General features: G+C 40.7%; 1 protein-coding gene across 5 annotated transcripts in view; it reads left to right on the top strand.

Annotated features, from left to right (window-relative positions):
* Nucleotides 1-21,772, top strand: part of inpp4b (inositol polyphosphate-4-phosphatase type II B) — a 351,939-nt gene that overhangs the window by 79,038 nt on the left and 251,129 nt on the right. For all 5 annotated transcript variants that reach the window (XM_031895514.1, XM_012955594.3, XM_012955592.3 and 2 more), the window contains exon 4: nucleotides 21,602-21,720. In XM_031895514.1, coding sequence (XP_031751374.1) covers nucleotides 21,602-21,720 — 119 coding nt within the window. The remainder of the gene's footprint in view (nucleotides 1-21,601; nucleotides 21,721-21,772) is intronic.

Below are 21,772 nucleotides of genomic sequence, written 5' to 3' on the forward strand. Positions count from 1 at the left end.
CCTGCTAATGTGCTGTTAATATTGACTCAATAGAATGAAATGTGTGAATATTAACAGCACTTTGGCAGGTGGAAATCAGTAACACTCTCTTCCATTCATGTAGTTGTAATTTGTAGCCTAAATTTCTCATCTGTTCAGTAGTTTTAGTTACTAGCAGGTAAAACAGCCTCTAATTTCTTGTTTCGTAGGAATCCCTGAATAGCTGTATTGTCTGTATAAAGGAATGTAGTAAAATTCTTCTTGGAAGATGATGTGCATTGAAATCTGTGTTTAAAACTGTAATTCTTCCCCAGGGCCTTCGTGTGTTTGGATGTAAATAGTAAGGGGGGGGGGGGGGTGATGAAGAAGTGCTTAGTTTGCTACAGAAAACAATGATATTTTATACGCTTGTCTAATGGTGCAATATACATGCCATGATGCCTAATGTTATGTATGCAAAACAGCAGGTGTTGCCTGTATTAATACAGTATAGTGATCCTAGATATAAATCATTTAACATTGAATGATGTGTAATAATATATCATATTGGATAGGGTTTGTACTTAAAATAAATAGGTGCAGGCACAGGTGTATAACACAAACGGAAAGAAAAGCAAATGTTTAATAAAGAAATAGAAAATGTATCAATGAAGTATGCATAAAGCGATTGGATTGTAAAAAAATAATAATGCAATAAAGACACAGATTATGTTGACCAAGATAGAAGTATATGGCTAGCCAGTGCTTATTTTCCTTAACGTCTCAGTGGAAATCGCTTTTATATAGTTTTTCTGCCAAGATTACTCTTGGAGCCCTGATTATCCAGGTAATGATGGGAGGGAGTTAAGTGACAGTGCAGACATTGATATTTATATTGCATACCTGCCAGCTGTTCAGTCTTTCCCATGGCTGCACTGAATTTTAAAAAGGAGTCATTTTTTATTACCTATTAATTAACCTTTATTTCTATAGCATCAAATCTTTTATGCAGCCTTTTATGGAGAATATTCATCATTCACATCACTACCTGCCCCAGTGGAGGTTACAGTGTAAGGTCACAGAACACACTAGGGTCAGTTTCATCAAGAACCAGTTAACCTGCCTATGTGTTTTTGGAGTCCTGGAGTTCCTAGAAAGAAATCTATAGAGTCTCTGGGAAAACATGCAAATTGCAGATGGTGCCCAGCTTGGAATTAAACTCAAAATTGCTAAGTCTCCATGGGACTTGTCTTACAGTGGGTGGAGTTAAGGGGCATAATTGTGTATCATATGTAATATTGTTCTATTTTATATTACAAAATAAACTGACTTTATATTATCCAATTCGAGGTCATAAATATCTCTAAACAAAAGTAAAGATTTAAATGTGTCCTTTTAGTCTATTACAGCTATAATAACAATTGTGTTTAGAAATATGTATGTAGTATTGTATAGATTGAATTATATACCCCTACCTTAAATTATTCATTGAATCATACTTCATGGGGGGATAGAAAGAAGTTAGCCTTCCCCTACCATGTAAATGTTACCTGTGGGAGGGATGTGTCACTTCACTCAAATTAAAGAATGGATGTGCTGGAGGGTCTGAAACAGGAGATCTCAGTAGTTAAAAATCCAGGACTCTAAGGGAGGTAGACTGGATACCTTAGTGCAGGGGTGTCAAACTCAATCACATAAGGGGGCCGAAATCTAAAACACAGGTCACAAGTCGCGGTCCAAATTTTTTATTAATATACTTAGTAAGATACTAAGGGGTATAGTTATCACAATGTGTAAAAAGTTGAGTAAGACATTACCGGTGATGTTGCTCATAGCAGCCAATAGATGCTTTGCTACTGTTGAAATCTGATTACTGATTGGATGCCTTGGGCAACATTACTGGTAATGCTTCACTCCACTTGTTACACAGCATGATAAATATACCCCTTAGTCTTAGTTACTATGTGAGGAAAATGGAAATTGATCAGGCTGGATGGTTAGACACACTCGCCAAGGGCCACGTAAAACATCCAGGTGGGCCGGATTCGGCCTGCGGGCCGTGTATTTGACATATATGCCTTAGTGGATGTCTGAGGAAGAGAGCCCATGAATGAGGGCTTCTGGTTAACTGCAGGGTAGTTCCTGTTAAAGAACTTTCTAGGAGTGTGACAAAGATAGTAAGAGCTAGTAATAACAGTTCTGTTCTCCATAGAGGAATTCATAGTGTGGTGAAACCTGTAGGAACTTTAGGGCATAGTATAAGTAATCCTTTGAGATAGCGCTGCAATGCTATGCTGGGAGCAGACATCTAGTAGTTTAAGTAATACTCATGTGAAATTCTGTGCCATGTGAAGAACCCTCTTCCTTTCATTTTGTTCTTTTGTAAATCTACTGTTTCTCTTTAGAAACCACTGGCACCCAAAATATCTTGTAAATATCTTGTAAAAGTTATAGTTCAGCTTGGAGACCCTTCTATTATTCTTATACAGCAGGAGAGTCACATGTGGCAGTATTCTGCTGCAAAAGCAGCTGGGCTATATGCACCTCCATGTCTGTTTATATTGTGCCAACACATTTACATAGATCATCACAAATTGTTGACTATTTTAATCAATCTGAGGTCCCAATCATATTTAAGAAATACACTAGGGTCATTGTCATCAGATGTCAATTATGCATGCTATTGAAGTAACCCATGCACATAACCTTCAAACACTTTGCACATAGTGTCTAGTGCTACAAGGCGGAAGTGCTAACCACTGAGCCATCACAGAGTTTCCGTGGTAAATTTAAGGGTTACAGTGAAGTAGTGAAGTGGGTAATCATTAAAAGGATAAAATGAGACCAAAGTAATGTACCAAGCATTTTACAAAGACTGCAGCATGCATAACTTGTGCACTCAACTCTGGATATGGCAGCAGGAGCACAGACCAGAGAACTTGTATATGAGTCCTTAAAATGCTATTGAATTTAAGAATCTCCATTTCTTATTGCATACTGTAACTTGTTTGCCTGTGTTTTTAGGCTTTCATGTAGGTGGAATTTTTTTTTTTTGAGATTTATCAAGAATTTTGAGACTCAAGGCACCTGATTGTACATGACATATAACCCAGTGTAAGATGTTGCTAAAAGTAGTAGTTTGGTGGGAGGTTTCTACGAGTTAAACATTTTTGTCTTACAGCCCTTAAGATATTGTTTACATAAATGATGTTGAAATAATGAAACTGGCTGTCCAACAAACTAGAGAATGATTGGACAACCACTACCTTATTTTATTTGGGTGTTTTATTTTATATATGACTGATGTCACAATGATGACTTAAAGGTTAAGGTTATTTGGTATAAAATAGTGACCCATTTTCTTTTGTCCCACTTGCCCTCCACCTGGGTAAGTGAATCCAGTCTGTTACCAGTACCTGCCCATTTGTACTGTCTGCTTCTGGGCTTTTCTTTTTTGACATGGGATGTATGACTTAATGGAGGGGTTGTCTCGATTCACTGTATGAGCCATGCAATTTGCTAAATGAATGCACTCTTGTACTTCCCCAGAAATCAATACTTTGAGGGATATCTCTCCTCTAAACCTGGGAAGGGTTTCTATTGGGGCTAGTCATAACCACAAACCGTTGGAGTACTGTAAATTAAACATGCTTGTCGAAGCTTTATCAATGTACATTTACCTTTATTATAAGTGCACATTACTCATTAAAATGCATGACTGCTTTCGCAAGTAGAATATAATATTTTTGCAATCATATCTGCTTCACATCATCAGAAAGAGAGACAATTAAAATGATTACTGTGCTGTCAAACTAATGGAAAGAATATGAACATACTATTAAAAAGTAATAACTTTCAGTGATTTGTATAATCAAGCACACATCTCATCACATGCTTTTTTCTATTCTTTCAAATCAATTGTTTGATAAAAGTGGGTGTTGGGCACATAGTCGTCATAAATGCTTCATTAGCCAGTGGAAGTTTTCGGATAGTCGCCAAGTTAAGTAGAGTGGAAGTCGGGTCAGACTGTATGGAAATCTAATACTGTAGTATGTCCCTCTAGTTGTCTACTCCACACTACTGGTCTGTTCCAAGAAGCCTATGCTCACCAAGGCTGATACAAAATTTTTATGCAGGGCTATGCCTCCAATACTCTATAAACCCGTGTCATCCAGTGGCTGAATTATATAAATGGTGGATGTTTGCTGAGCTTTACACAGCAGTGGCCTTTAAATGACAATGTTGCAGACATGGAAGTATCTTCATTCTGGTCAACAAGACCCACAAAGATTTTCATGGTTTATACTCTCTACTTTTACTCTCTACTTAAAGAATTTTTTTTCTATTGTTAAAATTACTCTAAACAGCCTCCCAGAATTGCCTACCTTTGTCCCTCTCTTCTTTCTGACCTGGTTCCTGAGTTACATTCTGCTCTATTACTCTCCTTCCCTGTTCAGAGTGAAGCTCCACCCCCACTTCCTGTTCAGGTCTCTCACTACTCCGACAACTTGTCTAAGTGGAGAGCCCTTCTGTGCATGCCTGGAGGAAGCAGGAGCCAGCCTGTGTATGAGCAGGCTTTTTTTTTCCAAAGCTTGTTCACGAGTCACTGCACTGGTTCATTCTAGAAGGGAGCAGCAGCGCCAGGACCAGCATCAGTATCAATTGACTTTGGGTGCTTTTAATTACAAATTTGTGTGTATCACTATTTTTTAATAATTCCTCCCAACCCCCCCAAAAAAGACAACTTTCTTGATTTGTTAAAATAAATAATCATTTAATAGGAAAAGTTATTAGACAATAGTATGATTATTAACAATCAATATTGCCAATAGTTCCTGTTACTTTCTCTGTCCACTGAATCTTGTAGGGTTAAGACAGGTTGCAGGTAGTCGCTTGGTGGCAGAGGGAGCGAGGCTGATCTTCAAATAAAAGCGCGCGAGATCTTGCGCGTGATCTGGCGCACACCTCTCTGCTGCAAGGTGCGCACTCATATTACACAGTCAGCGCACACCCGTGCAGGTCGGGTTCCCAGGAGGGTGGGGGCTTCCCAGGAGGGTGGGGGCTTCCGCTCCTTCTCAAGAGATTTTAAAGATGGCGCACGCAACAGGGCAACAGCAAGGCTAGCGCTGGACGCGGTGAAAATAAGGTAGTCTTATAATAAAAATTAAGGTAGTCTAAAGTGTATAGAATAGTGATCTAAAGCTAAATATGTGATTTGGATTTTTAACATTTACATATCCTTTAAACAGCCCCCCTTGTTATACAATTATGTATGTTGTGAACAACGTTATTTAGTAAATTAGTTTCCTGCAGACTTGGCACATAGTTATTGTATACAGGCTTAATTTTAAAAGAACCGTTTTTTTGCTTAAAGACTTTATCCCCCCCACACCACCCCTGAAAATTCAGGGATACTAAATCCAGTCAGAAATACTGCTATCCTTTATAGTCCGTTGCTCTACCATGGAGCTCCAAAGGGAACACTGGTTGCAACTGTCTTAGACAGGCTTCTAACTATGACCTATTTGCATATTCAGTAAGAGCTCCCTGCTTCTCGAGAGGATTCCAAGATGGCCGTGCATTCCACTGTGGAACACATGGCCATCTTGGATTTTTTACATGATCCAGGCAGAGAGAGCAGTGGGAGAGAGAAGCAGTGTGTTAGCAGCAGGAAACAAAAACTTTGGTGTTGAGATTCTGCTTGTGTAAGTGTAGCTGAGGGAATGCTTTCAATCTAACCATCTCTGCATTCATCTTACTGAAATGACTGGAGTTAATGGAGTGCTCAATGGCCATTTCTACCATCATTATACTGGCATGTCTGTGGTTAATATGCTGATTATCTATTTCCTATAGTAATTATACTAGCATATCTGGGGTTAATATGCTCATTATCCATTTTCTGTAGTAATTGCATGGGGTATATTTTGGTAAAATCGGTGTGGTTTTTAGGGGTGTGTCACAAAGTGCACACAGCCAAAAAATGTTCCCAACGCTGCATGCGGCAGATTTTCATGGTTTATACTCTATACTTAAACAGCCCCCCTAGTTATACAGTTATGTAAGTTGTGAGCGACTATGGGTTTTGCCAGTAAATTGGTTCCTACAAACTTTGCACCTAGTTATTGTATACAGGTTTAGCCTTAGAATTACATGCTTTTATTTGATGTCTTTGCCCCTAACCCCTAAAAATTTTTCTGCGGACGACCATGATAACTTGCATATCAAGCTAAAGACACTTCAGAGAAGCTTACCAGGGCAAGCGGGGCAAACTCCACTGCCCCCAATGAACTGACTTATTACCAGAGTGCATTGTACATGTTTTTTAGATGCAACATGCTGCATTTTCTTGCACTTAATGCACGTATTATTGATAAACATCAGCTGTTTATATTGCTCAAGGGGCATGACCCAATTTTTGTTGTTCATGGGGTGCCCCATATAAATGACTTGTACAGAGCCCCAAAGTTTCTGATGGCAGCCTGGTTTGCAGCAATTCTAATTCACAAACCGAAAAGGGTGCAAATTTTTGTATGTTGCACCCTGAGACACAATTATTTGCACACCTAGAATAAAGAACAATGTGCACAGCTCTGCTTGAAGTTAATGCATATAAATAGGGAAGGAGGTTGGCTGTACTTAGGTTAGATTTTAGGTAACACCTCATCATTCAGAATAAGAAAACTGGTAGCCCTGTATTTACTGCCTGAAGAGCCTTGCGCTGCCCGATGAAAATAATTTCATGATTCTGTTCCGCTGTTAAATATGTATGTGAATAATACCGTACCAGTTTTAATAAGAACTGTCTACTTCCCCTTATTTTATTTAATTTTATTTTTTACCAATCAGTAATTTATTTGCATATCTATGTTTGTTTATATCAGCAGGTACAAACATTTTGTTTTTTTTCAAAAACCAATGGAAATTTTAAATCAGGGGTGCCCAAAAGGTAAATTGCTAGCTTACTAGTAGTGCATCAGCTGTTGGTCAGAAGACCAATTTTTATTTAAAAAAATACTTTAGAAGTAGGTGGAGTTTATTTAAATATACATTATTCACTTTTCAATAAATGAATGCAGTTAAAGTTGTTGCTCACTTTTAAATTAACTTTTAGTATGATGTAGAGACAATTTGCATTTGGACTTCATTTTTTATTTGTGTTTTTTTTTTTTTTATTATTTAGCCATTTTTTAGCAGCTCTCCATTTTGGAATTTCAGAAGTTAGCTTGTTGTTAGGGCCTAATTTAACCTAGCAACCAGGTAGTAGTTTGAAAAAGAGACTGGAATATGAATAGAGGAGGGTCTAAATAGAAAGTTAAGTACTGGTATGGGACCTGTTATCCAGAATGCTGGGGTTTTCCAGATAAGGGATCTCTCCGTAATTTGGATCTCCACAATTTAAATCTGCTAAAAAATAATTTCATTATTGAATAAACAGGATTGTTTTGTTTCCAATAAGGATTCATTATATCTTAGTTGGGATCAAGTACAAGGTACTGTTTTATAATTACAGAGAAAAATTATTTTTAAAAATTAGAATTATTTGCTTGTAATGGAGTGTATGGGAGATGGCCTTCCCGTAATTCGGAACTTTCTGGATAATGGGTTTCCGGATAAGGGATCCCATACCTGTAATACAAAGTAACAATAACAATAAAATTGTAGACTCGCAGAGAAAAAGTTATATAAGGCATATAATTCAAAAATAAAAAATAAAGACCAGTTGAGAAGTTGCTACAAATAGGCCATTCTATAACATAATAAAAATTAACCTGAAAGTGAACCACCCATTTAAAAATTTTTTCCATGGAAATGCGCAAGGTTGTAGATCTGAATGATAGACCCCTGTGCCCCACATTGGTAACAGTCTGGGCACCCCTGCTGCAATAAAAAGTCTCTACTAAACCAGCACCCTCGAGAGGACAGATTGTCATGATGTAACCCTGTGTGGATTACTATATTTAAAAGTACAAAGGTGCATTGTCGATTTAAAATGCACTTATGTTTGACTGTGATAAAAGAATGAAACAAAACAGAAACAGCAGCTAGTGAATACAATAAAAACACAATGATCATAGGCAGAAGGATCTGAACAATTACAAATGTGTGTGCATTTACTGGTGTATTAGAGTGGAATCATGCAGCCCATCTCTTATATAGGGCAATGCCCCTATTTTACTCTGCAAGAAACAATACAAAGCAGTTATTTGTACAATTGTTCGTAATACTGTCCTGCTTTGGGGTTGCTGAACAAAAGTAAAGCTGGCCGTGTGTGATTTTTCTTACTAAACTCCCCCATAGTCTGTACTGACAGATGTTCTATTGCACTAAAAGCAGCACAAGTTACAGACAGTGCCATTCTAACTCCCAATAAAACTGAAAGCCAGGGAAGTTAGAGTAATAACTTTATTCAGTGAGAAGGATTAGATTTCAAGCTTTCAAGAACACGTCAGTCTCATGTTTCCGCTAGCTTCCTTGAAAGCTGATATCCTGATCTCTTCTACTCTGTTTATTCTTAATTTGTTCCAAAAAAAAAAAAAAATGAGAGCATTTTAGCACCTGACTGAGAAGCTCTTATGTATTATGTATTTTGCATGGCTAGCTTGGTTTTTCAGAAATCTGGAAGCCTTTCCTGAAAGGATCATGCTTCTAATGCCAAATCCTAAAACATGCTTGGACTAGCATATGTGTCTGCTCCACCTCCTCTCATTAAAACCCTCACCCTTTCTCAATTATAACAACGTTTGCAATGCTTTTTTGGCAGGGAATTATTACTTATTGCCTTCGGCACAGTACTGATTTGTTACTTGTCACAAGGCCAGCAACTACCGGTAGAGAATGCATAGCATACTGTAGGATCCTTCCTGTCAGTTGGGCTCTTGCTGAAGTGGTGGAGGAAGGGTATTATAGCTAAACTGTAACTCTCACTTGCATTGTCACAAGAAATACAGTATCAATTGGGCGCCAGTAGTTATAAGGTAAAATAAGGTAACTAAATCCACTCAAAGAATAACCAGTAGAATCAATGTACTCAGGGAGAAGGTCAAGCCTCACCACATGCATGACCCTGCAGTGGACTAGATACCCTCAGTAAATTCCAGGGAGGAGAGAATTAGCCTGGATCCCTTTTCCACTTTAGTGCTTTTACTAGGTGGGTGTTGCCTGGGCATTCTGCAAGCTAGAATGCTATATTTATGTAACACTTGTTTGGCTTATATATGGCAAAACCCAGGCTAGTGATTGGTATAGAGCATGTGTTACATGCGACCTTAATACACAGGAGTGGGCCTCCGCTATATGGGAGGTATCAATGGAGCTGAGGGTGTAGTTGAACTACAACTAGATAGAGCTTGTGTGGTGCAGATAGAATAATGGACGCCAGAAAGGTTCTTGCTGATGAACTATAGTACAAGTTTATTGGACAAGGCACAACTTAATAGTGCAGCAGGGTTTATACTCACAGACACAGCAGTATAGAAATTGGTCACAATGGAGAATGCAGATGTGACACTTAGGAACAGAATATCCCACTTGGAGGATGCACAGGGGATTAGCTGATACCTGAGATGAAGACCTTTCAGAAGGGAGTGTTCCGGCCGACTATGGTCCAGGGGAGAGCTCCTAACCTGGTACCTGGCGTCTAATAAAACCGGTCCCTAAAGAATGACAACAGAGCCGGGGTAGGCTAAACCCTTTTACAACTCCTGGTTGGGGCTATTAACTGCCCTTTCTAAATAGACTAACTGTACTCTCCACTTCTAGAGGGTGCTATTATATAAATCTTACTGTGCTGGCTTTACCTCGTTCACGGGGCCCTGTCCCTGACTTAGTATAAAGATGTTTCTTTTAATGGGGCCTTATGCCTCCAGGCTCAATGACGTGAAGCCTGAGACAACAGCAACCAGAGAGGAAGACACTTCCTTGTGCAAGACACTATATAGTCTGCCAAGGGGAGTGGTCAACTTGGGCTAAACCTATAGGGGGTAGTCTAATAACTGTAACCTGAGAGTAGAGGGCTCTGCCCTATAGCAGCACAGATAAGGAAAAGATAAGGGATAACACGATAGGGAGCTTAACCCTATGGGTCCCTACATTTATTCTGCAGAATGTTTTACCATACCAAGAACAAACCTAGAAGTTCTCTCTCTGTTTTTAAGATAGAAGCAGCCATTTTAGCTCGGTCTGACTTCACGTTCAGACAGAGAACAGCTCTCACCTTAGATTACAGCAGAGGTGGGGGTGAGAGAGAAGAGAAAGGAGCAAACTGAGCAGGCCTCCAATAAGGATTAATTATATCTTAGTTGGGATCAAGTACAAGGTACTGTTTTATTATTACAGACAAAAAGAAAATCATTTTTAAAAATTAGAATTATCTGCTTACAGTGAAGCCTATGGGAGATGGCCTTTCCGTAATTCGGGACTTTCTGGATACGGGGTTTTTGGATAAGGGATCCCATACCTGTATCTATTTTCTGTAGTAATTATACTGGCACGTCTGGTGTTAAAATTGCTTTTATGCATTTTATTTAGTGATTATACTGGCATGTCTGGGGTGGGGTCCGTTTGGGTCTCTGTGTGCTTGAAATGCCAGGGCCTATTTAGAATTCCAGTCTGGGACTGCTTATGTTGGGACATTGGGACATTTATATTTTATATATACCAAGGAATGTGTATGTGTGTCAGTCCCTAAGCTCAGGTAACTAACAGCAGCACAGAGCAAAGAGGATGGGGAGCAACTGGGGGCATCTTCAGAGGCACAGGTCTTCCCTGCTAAAGGGCTGTGGTTGCCTTGGACTGGTACAGAACCCCAAAATATAATGTGCAGCCTTCATCTTTATTAAGCTTCAGTTTTCCTTTAAAGGAGAATGAAAGGCTAATAAAGAGTTAATCTCAGGCTGCAGGCATACCTTCAGTTGTCTCAATAGTGCCCTTAAGTCTCCCCATACTTCACCTGTTCAGAAGATCAGAAGCCAAACAGGAAAAAAAAACACTGAGCTGGGTAGAGAAGATTCCCATAATGCAACGCTCCTACCTAGCGACTTGGGACTGTAGGCGGCGCATGTGCACGCAGCAGGAGCGCCTGGTTGCCATGGCAAAGCAGCGACCGGAGAACTCTGTGACATGCAGACCCGGCAGGTAGGGGGGGCGGGGGGGGGCAGGTGCAGGGAGCAGGGGACCTGGGGGGGGGTTTGTGGCAGGTGCGGGGAGCCGGGGGGGTTTGTGGCAGGTGCGGGGAGCCGGGGGGGGGTTTGTGGCAGGTGCGGGGAGCCGGGGGGTTTGTGGCAGGTGCGGGGAGCGGTGGAGGGTTTGTGGCAGGAGCGGGGAGCGGCGGAGGGTTTGTGGCAGGTGCGGGGAGCCGGGGGGTTTGTGGCAGGTGCGGGGAGCGGCGGAGGGTTTGTGGCAGGAGTGGGGATCGGAGGGGGGGCTGGCTTGTGCTTTTCAGCAATAGCCCATACAGACATGCTGGACAAGATGGCGGCGCTGTTCACTGAAACAAGTATGTAGTTCTAGTATGTGTATCTCTGTAAATCTTTCATTAGGCAAGCCAGAAATATAGCGTTTTTACACAGCAATAGTTGTACTATTTAATAGTGTGCTTAATAGGTTTTAACTTTCCTTGTCCTTTAACTATTTCACTTTCATACAGTTTGTATTGCTACTCCAAAGGTTTCCCCTCTCTCCAGTTACAGATCCCAATTTATTGGCAATTGTCAAGATAGTCACTGTGCTAATATTTCTTTCATTTGGATTTTAATATTAATGTGCCTTCCACTAAACCTGTCATAAATAAGTTTGAGTATCCATGTGACATGTTGTTCATGGACTAAAACAGCGTTTTTCAACCACTGTTCCGCGGCACACTAGTGTGCCACGAGATGTTGCCTGGTGTGCCGTAGGCAGGGCACCAATGTACTAGGGGGGCACTGCTCTTGGCACCAATGTACTAGGGGGGCACTGCTGCTGGGCACCAATGTACTAGGGGGCACTGCTGCTGGGCACCAGTGTACTAGGGGGGCACTGCTGCTGGGCACAGAGTTAAATTTTTTAACATTTTCTAATGGTGGTGTGCCTCGTGATTTTTTTCATGAAACAAGTGTGCCTTTGCCCAAAAAAGGTTGGAAAACACTGGACTAAAAGACTGCAGATTCCTGCACTTTTTCATGTAAGCTGTCAGTTATAATTCCAAAGCAGTACAGTATAGAAGTATGAGTAAAATAAGGCTCACAAGATTATTATATTGTGAGCCTTATTTTACTCATACTTCTATACTGTACTACATCAGAGTTATCTATGGTTTTCATTTTTACAGATATAGCATATATTAAGTAATTTTGACTTCTACCTTAAACTATTTGTATTATATAAATTGTAAATAAAATACTAGTTTGCTTATCTTAACTAAACGCAAAAAATACTTGGTTTTGGTAATGAGTGAATCTGTCCTGAAAAATTTGTGAAACGCTGAAAATTTGCACAACACACAGAAGTCAATAGGCGTTTTTTTCACGGCAACTTTTCTGTGCAAAATACATTGGAGTCTACAGATGTTATTTTGTGGTGACTTTTTTTTGCAGGGACCTTTTCTGTGCCGAATACATTGTGGTGTATGGGCGTTTGTTTTGGGATGACTCTTTCACTGTGGTGGTGTAATGCGTCCTTTTGCCACAAATCCATACCTGCCAAAAATTTTTGCTCATTACTAATTGGTTCTTGACATTATATAAGTCATCTCTTATCACAAAAGGAACATAATAAATTTAACCTTACTCTTAGGACATGGTCACATGGTGCAGACAGTCAGCCTGCAGATAAGCGCAGATAGTCAGCCTGTAAGCTTAAAAATTCTTCCAGTTGTGCCTGAATCCAGATGCATTGAATCCCCCCATGTGTAGGCACATGCAGTAGATATCCGCCAACTAACACAAGACTTGGCATTTATTGGTGGCAGATATTGGCTACGTGTGCCTGCACCTAGGCAGATTCAATGCTTTTGGGTGCAGACTCAACAAGAAGTGTTTTTAAACATAGGGGGATTGTCAGCCAGCACTTATCTGCAGGCTGACAATCTGCCCAGTGTGACTTTACCATTAAGGATTAGGGCACACAAGCTGTGGCAAGCAAAATGCTAGTAATTCTTATGTGCCTTTGCACTAATGCTTTAGAATACATTTTACATTGTCTTGCTTATCTAAAAAGCTTGAACTCCAAACAGTAGGTCTGCCACGTAGGTTAGTTGCTCTGAGTGGTTACCTTACAAGAAATCTTCTTTTATGCTATGTTTCCCCCCAAAAATGTGGGATCTTCACTTCAGGACTGGTGGGTGGGGATACACAAATCTCTCAAATATTTCAGAGATTAACAGGTTGTTGGAGCTTTTAAAGGTTAGGGGTGAGCCTGAGACACTGAGAGCCAGGGATTTGCATAGGAGAATAACTGATATGGAACAGTAAAATAAGTGGATGTGCCTAGCCGCAACATTGAAGGTGGCCATACACGGACAATAATAAGTGCGTGTACAGTGGGAAACAATGCGAACAGTATCGATAAAAAACTTGGATATTTTGTCAATCGGGCAGGACTGAAAATTTGGGTTGTGTCCAAACATCTTAATGTTAATGCTGAATCATCAGATAGGGGTAAAGCATTCCTTTTTTTAACCTACATATCTGACAATTCGGCTCTTAACATTAGAGTGGATGAATGATCTTTCCTACATGGTCATGGGAAAGATCGTAATTGTAGTGTGTATGGCCACCTTTATAGCAGGAAGTGGTGAAAGATTGTAAAGTGAAATTCCATTACATGTAGTGGAACAAATGGTAACATTGTCAACTATAAGTGAAACCTGAAGGAGTGGTGGTGATATTAGAGTAAAATAAAATCAAGTTTAGAGAAAATTAGTTAAAAGCATAATTATAATAGCTCACTCTGCCACTAAAACCAATAAAACATTAAGTTGAAAAAACTGTCACAATGTAATTAAATGTAGCTAGGTTGGCAACTAACCTTACATATTAATGGTATTAGTAGACACAGATTTATAACTACTGTGGCTAAGATTTTTCCAGGTATATAGTGACAGGACCCTTCTGAAATTTGGCAGTTCTGACCTTTAGACTTACAATGAAAAATTATAACAGTGTACATTATCAAACAAAAATGACCAGACTTTAAGTATGTCACCCGAGACTGCATTGCAACATTATGAATTTAACTCTAGGCATATAAAAGAGTTACATAAAGAAGGAATCTGCCATGTGATAGCACAAAATAAATTAGAATGTGCAGAGTGCTATGAACAAATCATGAAAAATAAAGTTATTTGTGCAAGTGGATCTATATAAAGATATAAGTAATGCTTGTTTTTCTTAACACAGTATAAACATTCAGCTTTGAACTGCCAGAGAATACTTAAAATTCTGCCGGTAGTTAGGAGATGCTTACTGATAATTTGCTGCAATGTCTATATCTCCTTTACAAAGCACCGCTCTGCTGAGAATGCCAAGTAGGTAAGGGATGGGCAGGGGGGTGTAACAAGTGCTGATCTCAACCCACTGTAGTCTATGCCTTCCCTGTTACAGCAAATTCAATCATATAATCTCTCTGCCCTTTACCCTAATAGCAAAGCTTCTTTGCAGGTACAGGATTATTCTAATGCTTGCAGTGCTATCATTTTTACTCTAGATTTTGTAGATGCAGCCACTTTCCCGTGACTCCACTTAGCCACAGGCAAGTTGTCACTTCTTACATTTTTCTTGTCCTCCATGGAGCCACTCGTGATAAATGAGTATGAATGAGCCTTTATCCCTTTTGAAAAATGAAATCTTAGATAGAATGTAGACAATCTACCACATCTAAAATAAACACAGAGCTATTGCTTGTAATGCAGCGACCCGAGAGAATACTTAAAGGACCAGTAACACCAAAAAGTGAACGGTATTTCTATTTATTTACATATATTGTACTGTAACTTTCATTGGTGAAAACTGGCTAATTGCATAAGAGGCTTGAACAGGGCCGCCATCAGAAATCACGGGGCCCCTGACAATAAAGTTTTCTGGCCCCCCCCTCCTCCCACACCCCCAATGGCCCCTCCCCCAGTGACCCCTCCCATCAATACAAAGGACATAAAACTTTGGTAGCCAGGGCCCCCCGAAAACATTGGTGTCCAGGAGATATGTTTTGCATTGGTGCCAGGGCAGGTACCCACTAAATCATTGCTAGCCAGCCCAGGGCCCCCTAAAACTTTGGTAGCCAGGGCCCCCCTAAACAGGCCCCCCAAAGCATCCTCTAGCTTCCCCCAGGCCCCCCCCAAAGCATCCTCCAGCTTCCCCCAGGGACCCCCCAAAGCATTCTCCAGCTTCCCCCAGGCGCCCCCCCAAAGCATCCTTCAGCTTCCCCCAGGCCCCCCCAAAACATCCTCCAGCTTCCCCAAGGGCCCCCCCAAAGCATCCTCCAGCTTCCCCCAGGGCCCCCCCAAAGCATCTTCCAGCTTCCCCCAGGGGCCCCCCCAAAGCATCCTCCAGCTTCCCCCAGGCCCCCCCCAAAAGCATTCTTCAGCTTCCCCCAGGGCCCCCCCAAAGCATCCTCCAGCTTCCCCCAGGACCCCCCCCAAAGCATTCTCAAGCTTCCCCCAGGGCCTCCCACCCAAAGCATCCTCCAGCTTCCCCCAGGGGCCCCCCCAAAGCATCCTCCAGCTTCCCCCAGGACCCCCCCCAAGCTTCCCCCAGGACCCCCCCAAAGCATTCTCCAGCTTCCCCCAGGGCCCCCACCCAAAGCATCCTCCAGCTTCCCCCAGGCCCCCCCCCCCAAAGCATTCTCCAGCTTCCCCCAGGGCCCCCAAGCATCTGCCAGTTCCCACCTTCCCTCCACCCAGCTGCCTCGGTGTCCTCTTCTATGTGCTGCGGCTCCCCGCTACTTCTGCGCTTTTATAAGGTTGCGCCCCGTGCGTGTGACGTCCGTACGCACGGGCGCAACCTTATAAAAGCGCAGAAGTAGCGGCACATAGCGGAGGACGCCACCGGAGCCGGAGGAAGCAGGGCCCGGACTTGATTAAAGGGGACCCGAGCTAAGAAAACTTTAGCACGGCCGGGCCCCCTTTAAAGCTAAAAACATCCGGGCCCGGGACAATTGTCCCCCCTGATGGCGGCCCTGGGCTTGAATATAGATTATATAAATACAGTAAGCTGATGTTTAGCCATAGGGGAAGCTAACTGAAATAGTACAATAGGGTAAATATGACACTGCAAATAATACGTAAGCTCTGTAGAACACATTAGGAATTATTACGAAAGCCCCTGGGCCCAATTACAAGAGCACTAAGGAGCACAAGAGCATGTCACTTAGTGCTCATCCACAGAGCACTTTCTCCTAGGGGTATGCTGCTCCTTGCACAGATCACTCTAGTGTGGCCTAAAACATGCTATGCTGAATTCAGAGCAGTCTGTAGGTCCATTTTGAAAAGCAGAGGCCTGTGGCCATTTGCAACCTTTTTTTTTGCACATAATATATATGATATATAAGAAAAGTATAGCCAAGAGCTAGATTGTTTGATAGCACTGGATACATATACAACCCCACTTTACAATGTTTTTTTCCAGTTGAGTTTTTCCCATTGATGCCAATGGGTTAAGTCAAACCTTTGGTAGTGTAAGATTTTCTGTGTTAGTATGGGGTTAAAGCACACACCTTTATAAATACAGCAGTTCGCTGTTTGTGAAGGTTCTCATTCATCCAGGTCATGGTGTATCTAAAGTAATAAGTCAAATCAACTGGACTTGCCGTATTTTTTGTTTTGAAGACATTTCCTTCATCTGTCTGGCTTTCTCAATTCAAAATTTCTCAATACATAGCCCTAAGGACTACATTGGAGTTTTATAAATAAGCACTGTATTGTACATCAAATGCGTCACTTTTTTGGCACAACATATTTTATATATTTATAAATATGCCAATTTGTTTTCTGTTATGGGTTACAACTCACAACAAAGTAAAATAAAAGATATAGCTTCAAGACTGTTGCAGTGGCTGCTTGTAAAACATTTAACCAATGCTCAGAAAAGCTTTTCTTTTCATTTCATGGATTATTTTGGCCTTCATGTTTATTTTAATTGTTAATCCGCTCTGTACAGAAACTGTGAAAGCAACATGGCATTGTCATTAACCTAAAAAGATTGCCATATGAGAGGATCATTGGGAAATGCTAACCTTCCTGAAGGCATTATTAATCAGTAACTAGTAAACCATAAATCTGCCAGCTGGCAGAACACAGATTTACTGTAATTATGGTTGAAATTGCAGGAGTTCTAACAGGCCAGGAGCATGAAACTTAAGTAGCCTGTAAGAAGTGTTGAGAAATGTACACAATGTATTAATTTCCTATGTATGTATTTTTTACAGCCTATTAGTGGTATACTGGTATCTAACAGTAGTGGTATAATGGAGTTAATGGAGTACTTATTGGCCATTTCTACAGTCGTTATACTGGCATGTCTGGGGTTAATAGGCCGATTGTCCATTTCCATAGCAATTATACTGGCACATCTTGGGTTAATATGCCCATTCTCTTTTTTATGTAGGGATTATACTGACTCTTCTGTGGTTAATATGCTAGTTATCATTCAAATTAAGCTTTGTCATCACATTTTCATACAAAAAATATACACATGGGACGAAATGATAAATTTAGACCTACCCAAAGAAAAACAGAGAAACACATATTATGCATTTTCTGTTATTATTTAGTATTTTCTATAGTAATTATACTGGCACATCTGGGGTATATTTTGGTAAAATGGGTGTGGTATTTAGCAGTATGTTCACAAAGTGCACATCGCCAAAAATGTTCACAGGACAGAGCAGTTTATCATGGTTAATACAAACTCTGCACCTAGTTATTGTATACAGTCTCAGTATTAGAAAAACAGGTTGTTTTTGCTTAATAATTTGCTACACCCCCTGAAAATGTGGGCGTCCATGGTTACCTAATCACTTGATTGCTGCCCAGATGTAGCAGCACAGGGCAAATGTGGATACAAACACGTGTAAGGACTAGAGTTGACAACAATTCCTATATATTTCTTTGGTTGTAGACTTGTTTTTGTTGATATTGCAGTTGGTCATGAGTGGGAGGTTGGTTTGACTTAAGCTTCAAGAGTAACTTAAATGGGTAGTTTGATAGGAGAGTGAGTAACTAGGTAGTCCTGGGATTTCTGGGGAGAAATTGGGAAAATGAGGCAGAAACCAAACTGTGTTTTCTGGATCAGTGTCTGAATCAGTGCTCTTAGAAGAAATGTTGTTTAACTTACTGTTTAATGTTTGTTACAATTAACAAGGGAATGGATATAAATGTTAAGTTATATTTAATTAACATCTGCTACCTTCTTTTCCCCATCTTTTGTGTCTCAATAGAGAGTTATTAGGTACGGTGTAGTGGATAAAGTGGGTACTGCAGGTCTCTATGCTGCGCATGTCACGGGCACCACAGAGCAGAGCTACATCTGCAGGAATAAAAAAGGAATCCATCCTGCCTGTTATTATGTGAGGAGGTAGTAAAGCCAATGCAGCTGCTCTGCAAAGGTTTATTTGTACATTTTGCAGGTTGGAAATCCAAAGGAAGCTGCAGGGTCATGAATGGATGACCCTTTGCACATAATTACTCAATGCGACTTGCTCAGGGAAAGGGGCGTAGAAAGACGAATCCATTAAAAGCTAATTAATGTGCACTTTCCTCAATAAAAATGCTTGGACCCTGGGTGAACTTGCAGGTCAGGCAATTGTCTCTCAGAAATGCACTGTTTAAATGAAGTTCTGAAAAACTACAGGCCTTCACAATATAACACCCCATTTATGTTTTTTGAGCCCATGTGTACAATATTAGGCAATGGCTATGTATGCTTGTGTCTAGCAGAATATTTTAACAAGGTTGTGGCGCAATACAACAAGACAAATATGCAAGCATTGGCAGATTCATATAAATCACTGCCCTAGGCACACCAATTTGCCTAATCTCTTCACTTCCAAACTGGCACGTAGGAAGTGCAGTTAGTGGAGATATGTAGGCAGTACAAGATTACAGTGGCTGTATTCCTAGCTTCTTTAACATGAGTTCATAGGATAGGGCTTGTTCTGACCATGCTTTTTCCTGTTTTATTAATGAACTGTCCAGTGTCGGACTGGGTGGCAGGGGCCTACCGGGGCTGCAGCATGAGGGACCCCCATATCCAGCTGTGAGCTCCAGCTTATCTGCAAATGGTAATCTAATTATCTACCTCTTAAGGACTAAACATGGAGAATAGTGATGAGGGAATCTGTTCCTTTTCACTTTGCTAAAAAACTTGCACAATGCGGCCACCAGATGACTTTTTGACTCGTGTGACTTTCTAAACATGATGTTTTTGACGCAACCGTGATTTAGTTGATGTGTCTACAACTTTTTTTGACCGACCGCTTCTTTTTTTCCTTGTCAAATATTTGGTGTTAAGTGAAAAAATTGATGCAGAATCTTGCAGTGAATCCATGCCTGCAGAAAAATTTCGCTTATCACTAATGAAGAAGCTTTAATTTCCATGTTTGCCCTCTTTAGCTCAAGAAATAACAAAAACTACGGCTTTTTCACCCTAGCAAATTGGGATTATACAGTCATATTCCTTCATTCAGATTTTCTGGCATTTATTGATTAAAAGCCAAATTACTGATTATCTGCATACATTTAATGCTTTGTGCAACATGTCACTATAAATTGAAATTATCATATGAATGAATCTGAGAAGACCTACTACTATTTCAAGGCTGTGTTGTTCATGTTTCATTGTTATATGGTTATTTATTTAAAAAGTATGGATCCTCTGCATATTTGGTATTCTTAAATACTGAGGCATATGGGACTTCTACTAGCATTTAAAGATATAAACTCAGATGGTTTCATCTTATTCTGTATACGATTAAACAATTAAAATACACAACTATCACAGAAGACTTTTAGGGACCGTTTAAGGGTGCTTTCCCTAGGGCATTTAAACACCATATTATACCTGAACCCCCAAGCTCCAATAAAGCTAGTAAAAATGATAAACAAATATTGATAGATGATATCGCACTAGCGATGTCCAGCCTGCAGCCCCCTGTTGTTAAACTTGTGCCTCTTCACAGTGGATCTTTTATAAACACTGGGCAGTAACCCATGGCAACCAATCAGAAGTCTGCTTTCATTGTTATACCTGGAGCTGGCTGGAGAAATGTTAACACTGATTGGTTGATATGGGGTACTGCCCAGGTACAAATGAAAGGGGGCTTTTAGCTCCCCGCGGTATAGTTCTCCTTTAACAGCTGCTGGTGAGAGGAGTGCAGGGTAAAGAACACTGTAATGTTGTTCAATCCATTCCTGTAAGAATGTTAAATGTTATTTTAATGAGTGGAGTTTGGAGAGAACAGCCAGGAATAAAGCTTAATTCTACCCTGCAAAATTCGCAAAAAATGCCTGAGTAGCTTTCCTTTTCCTTTCATCAGGTAAGGCCGTTGTTCGTGCCCATACACAGGCCAATTTTAGCTGTCGATATCTGTCCTTTAGACCGATTCGGCAGCTTATCTGCCCGTGTATGGGCACGAACGACGGGCTTCCCTGACCGACATCTGGTCTTAAATTATCCACATCTTGATCAGACAGACAGGTAAACGCAATAGTTGTAAATGTATGTTTAGGAAGGCAAATGTTTTTTGTTTTCCATATAAAGACACTGGTAAGAAATTGGGCAACTTTGCCTTTGAACTAATTGGTCTCGAATTGTTCATTGCATGGGGTAACCCTTCTGGGAGATCCAATCCAGTGCCATTTTGGCAGATACTTTTGGCCCCCTGTGGCTGTACTTCTGTACTGATTTGACTGTTTGCTGGGCAGGCAGATAAATCAAAACCTTTACAAGATTTACTCAGCTGTCAAAGACTAATGTTTAACCAAGAATGCTGGGAGTTTAATTTTACAGTAGCTGAAGGACATGCATGAGATCTTAGTGATAACACAAACAGGTCATGTACACTTAGCTGTCTGGCATATAGGAACAGTGGTTACTAATTTCACTTTAGCAAAAAATACTTTTCCATTATTTATTTTCTAGGCATGTATTCATTTCCTTTATGGTGGGCTGGGGGGGATGTGCTTTGACTGAATGCATATTTTAAACCTTGTGCATCAATCCTTTGTGATACCTCTTGTAATCGGTAATTTAGAAAAGCCATTTCTTTAATTTAACATGCCATAACCTCTGCAAAGGGAATTTCTGAGTGCCAGTGAATGATGAGATCTTTAAAGTGAATTAGGTCAGAGCTTATGTAGTTACTCTGCATTAAGAGTGCTGCTGTGTGTGTGTGTGTGTAGCTTTGGATTAGCTTGGAATCATACTCCAATGCTGTGCCTGGGGCAGGCGAGCCTAGCCGGAGCTGTTAGTGGAAATTAATTCTCAGCTACAGCATGTGACTTCCTATGTCTGTAAAGGTAACTCTAAGGGACTTCCTCTGCTAAACAGCTCCGTCTCCAGAGATGTAATTCAGAGCTCCAGCTCAGGCTGCTGTGTGGCTCAGTGACGAATTTCACCAGCATTTGTGTTTGACCCTCTGTCTTTTTCTGTTTCCCTGTGACATTCTGCAGCGTGCAAGGATCTCCTCACTGCTGCCCGTGACCGAAAACTCAACACGTTTGTGCAGATTTCAGTGGCACATCCAACAGAGCAAAGTTTAACAAGATATGCAAACACTGAAGTGGTGGAGGTGAGTTTGCCGTTTCTTATTCTTCCCTCATTGAGACAAGTTAGAACACTTC

The sequence above is a fragment of the Xenopus tropicalis genome, chromosome 1 (genome assembly GCF_000004195.4).
Source record: "Xenopus tropicalis strain Nigerian chromosome 1, UCB_Xtro_10.0, whole genome shotgun sequence".
Classification (NCBI taxonomy): Eukaryota; Metazoa; Chordata; class Amphibia; order Anura; family Pipidae; genus Xenopus; species Xenopus tropicalis.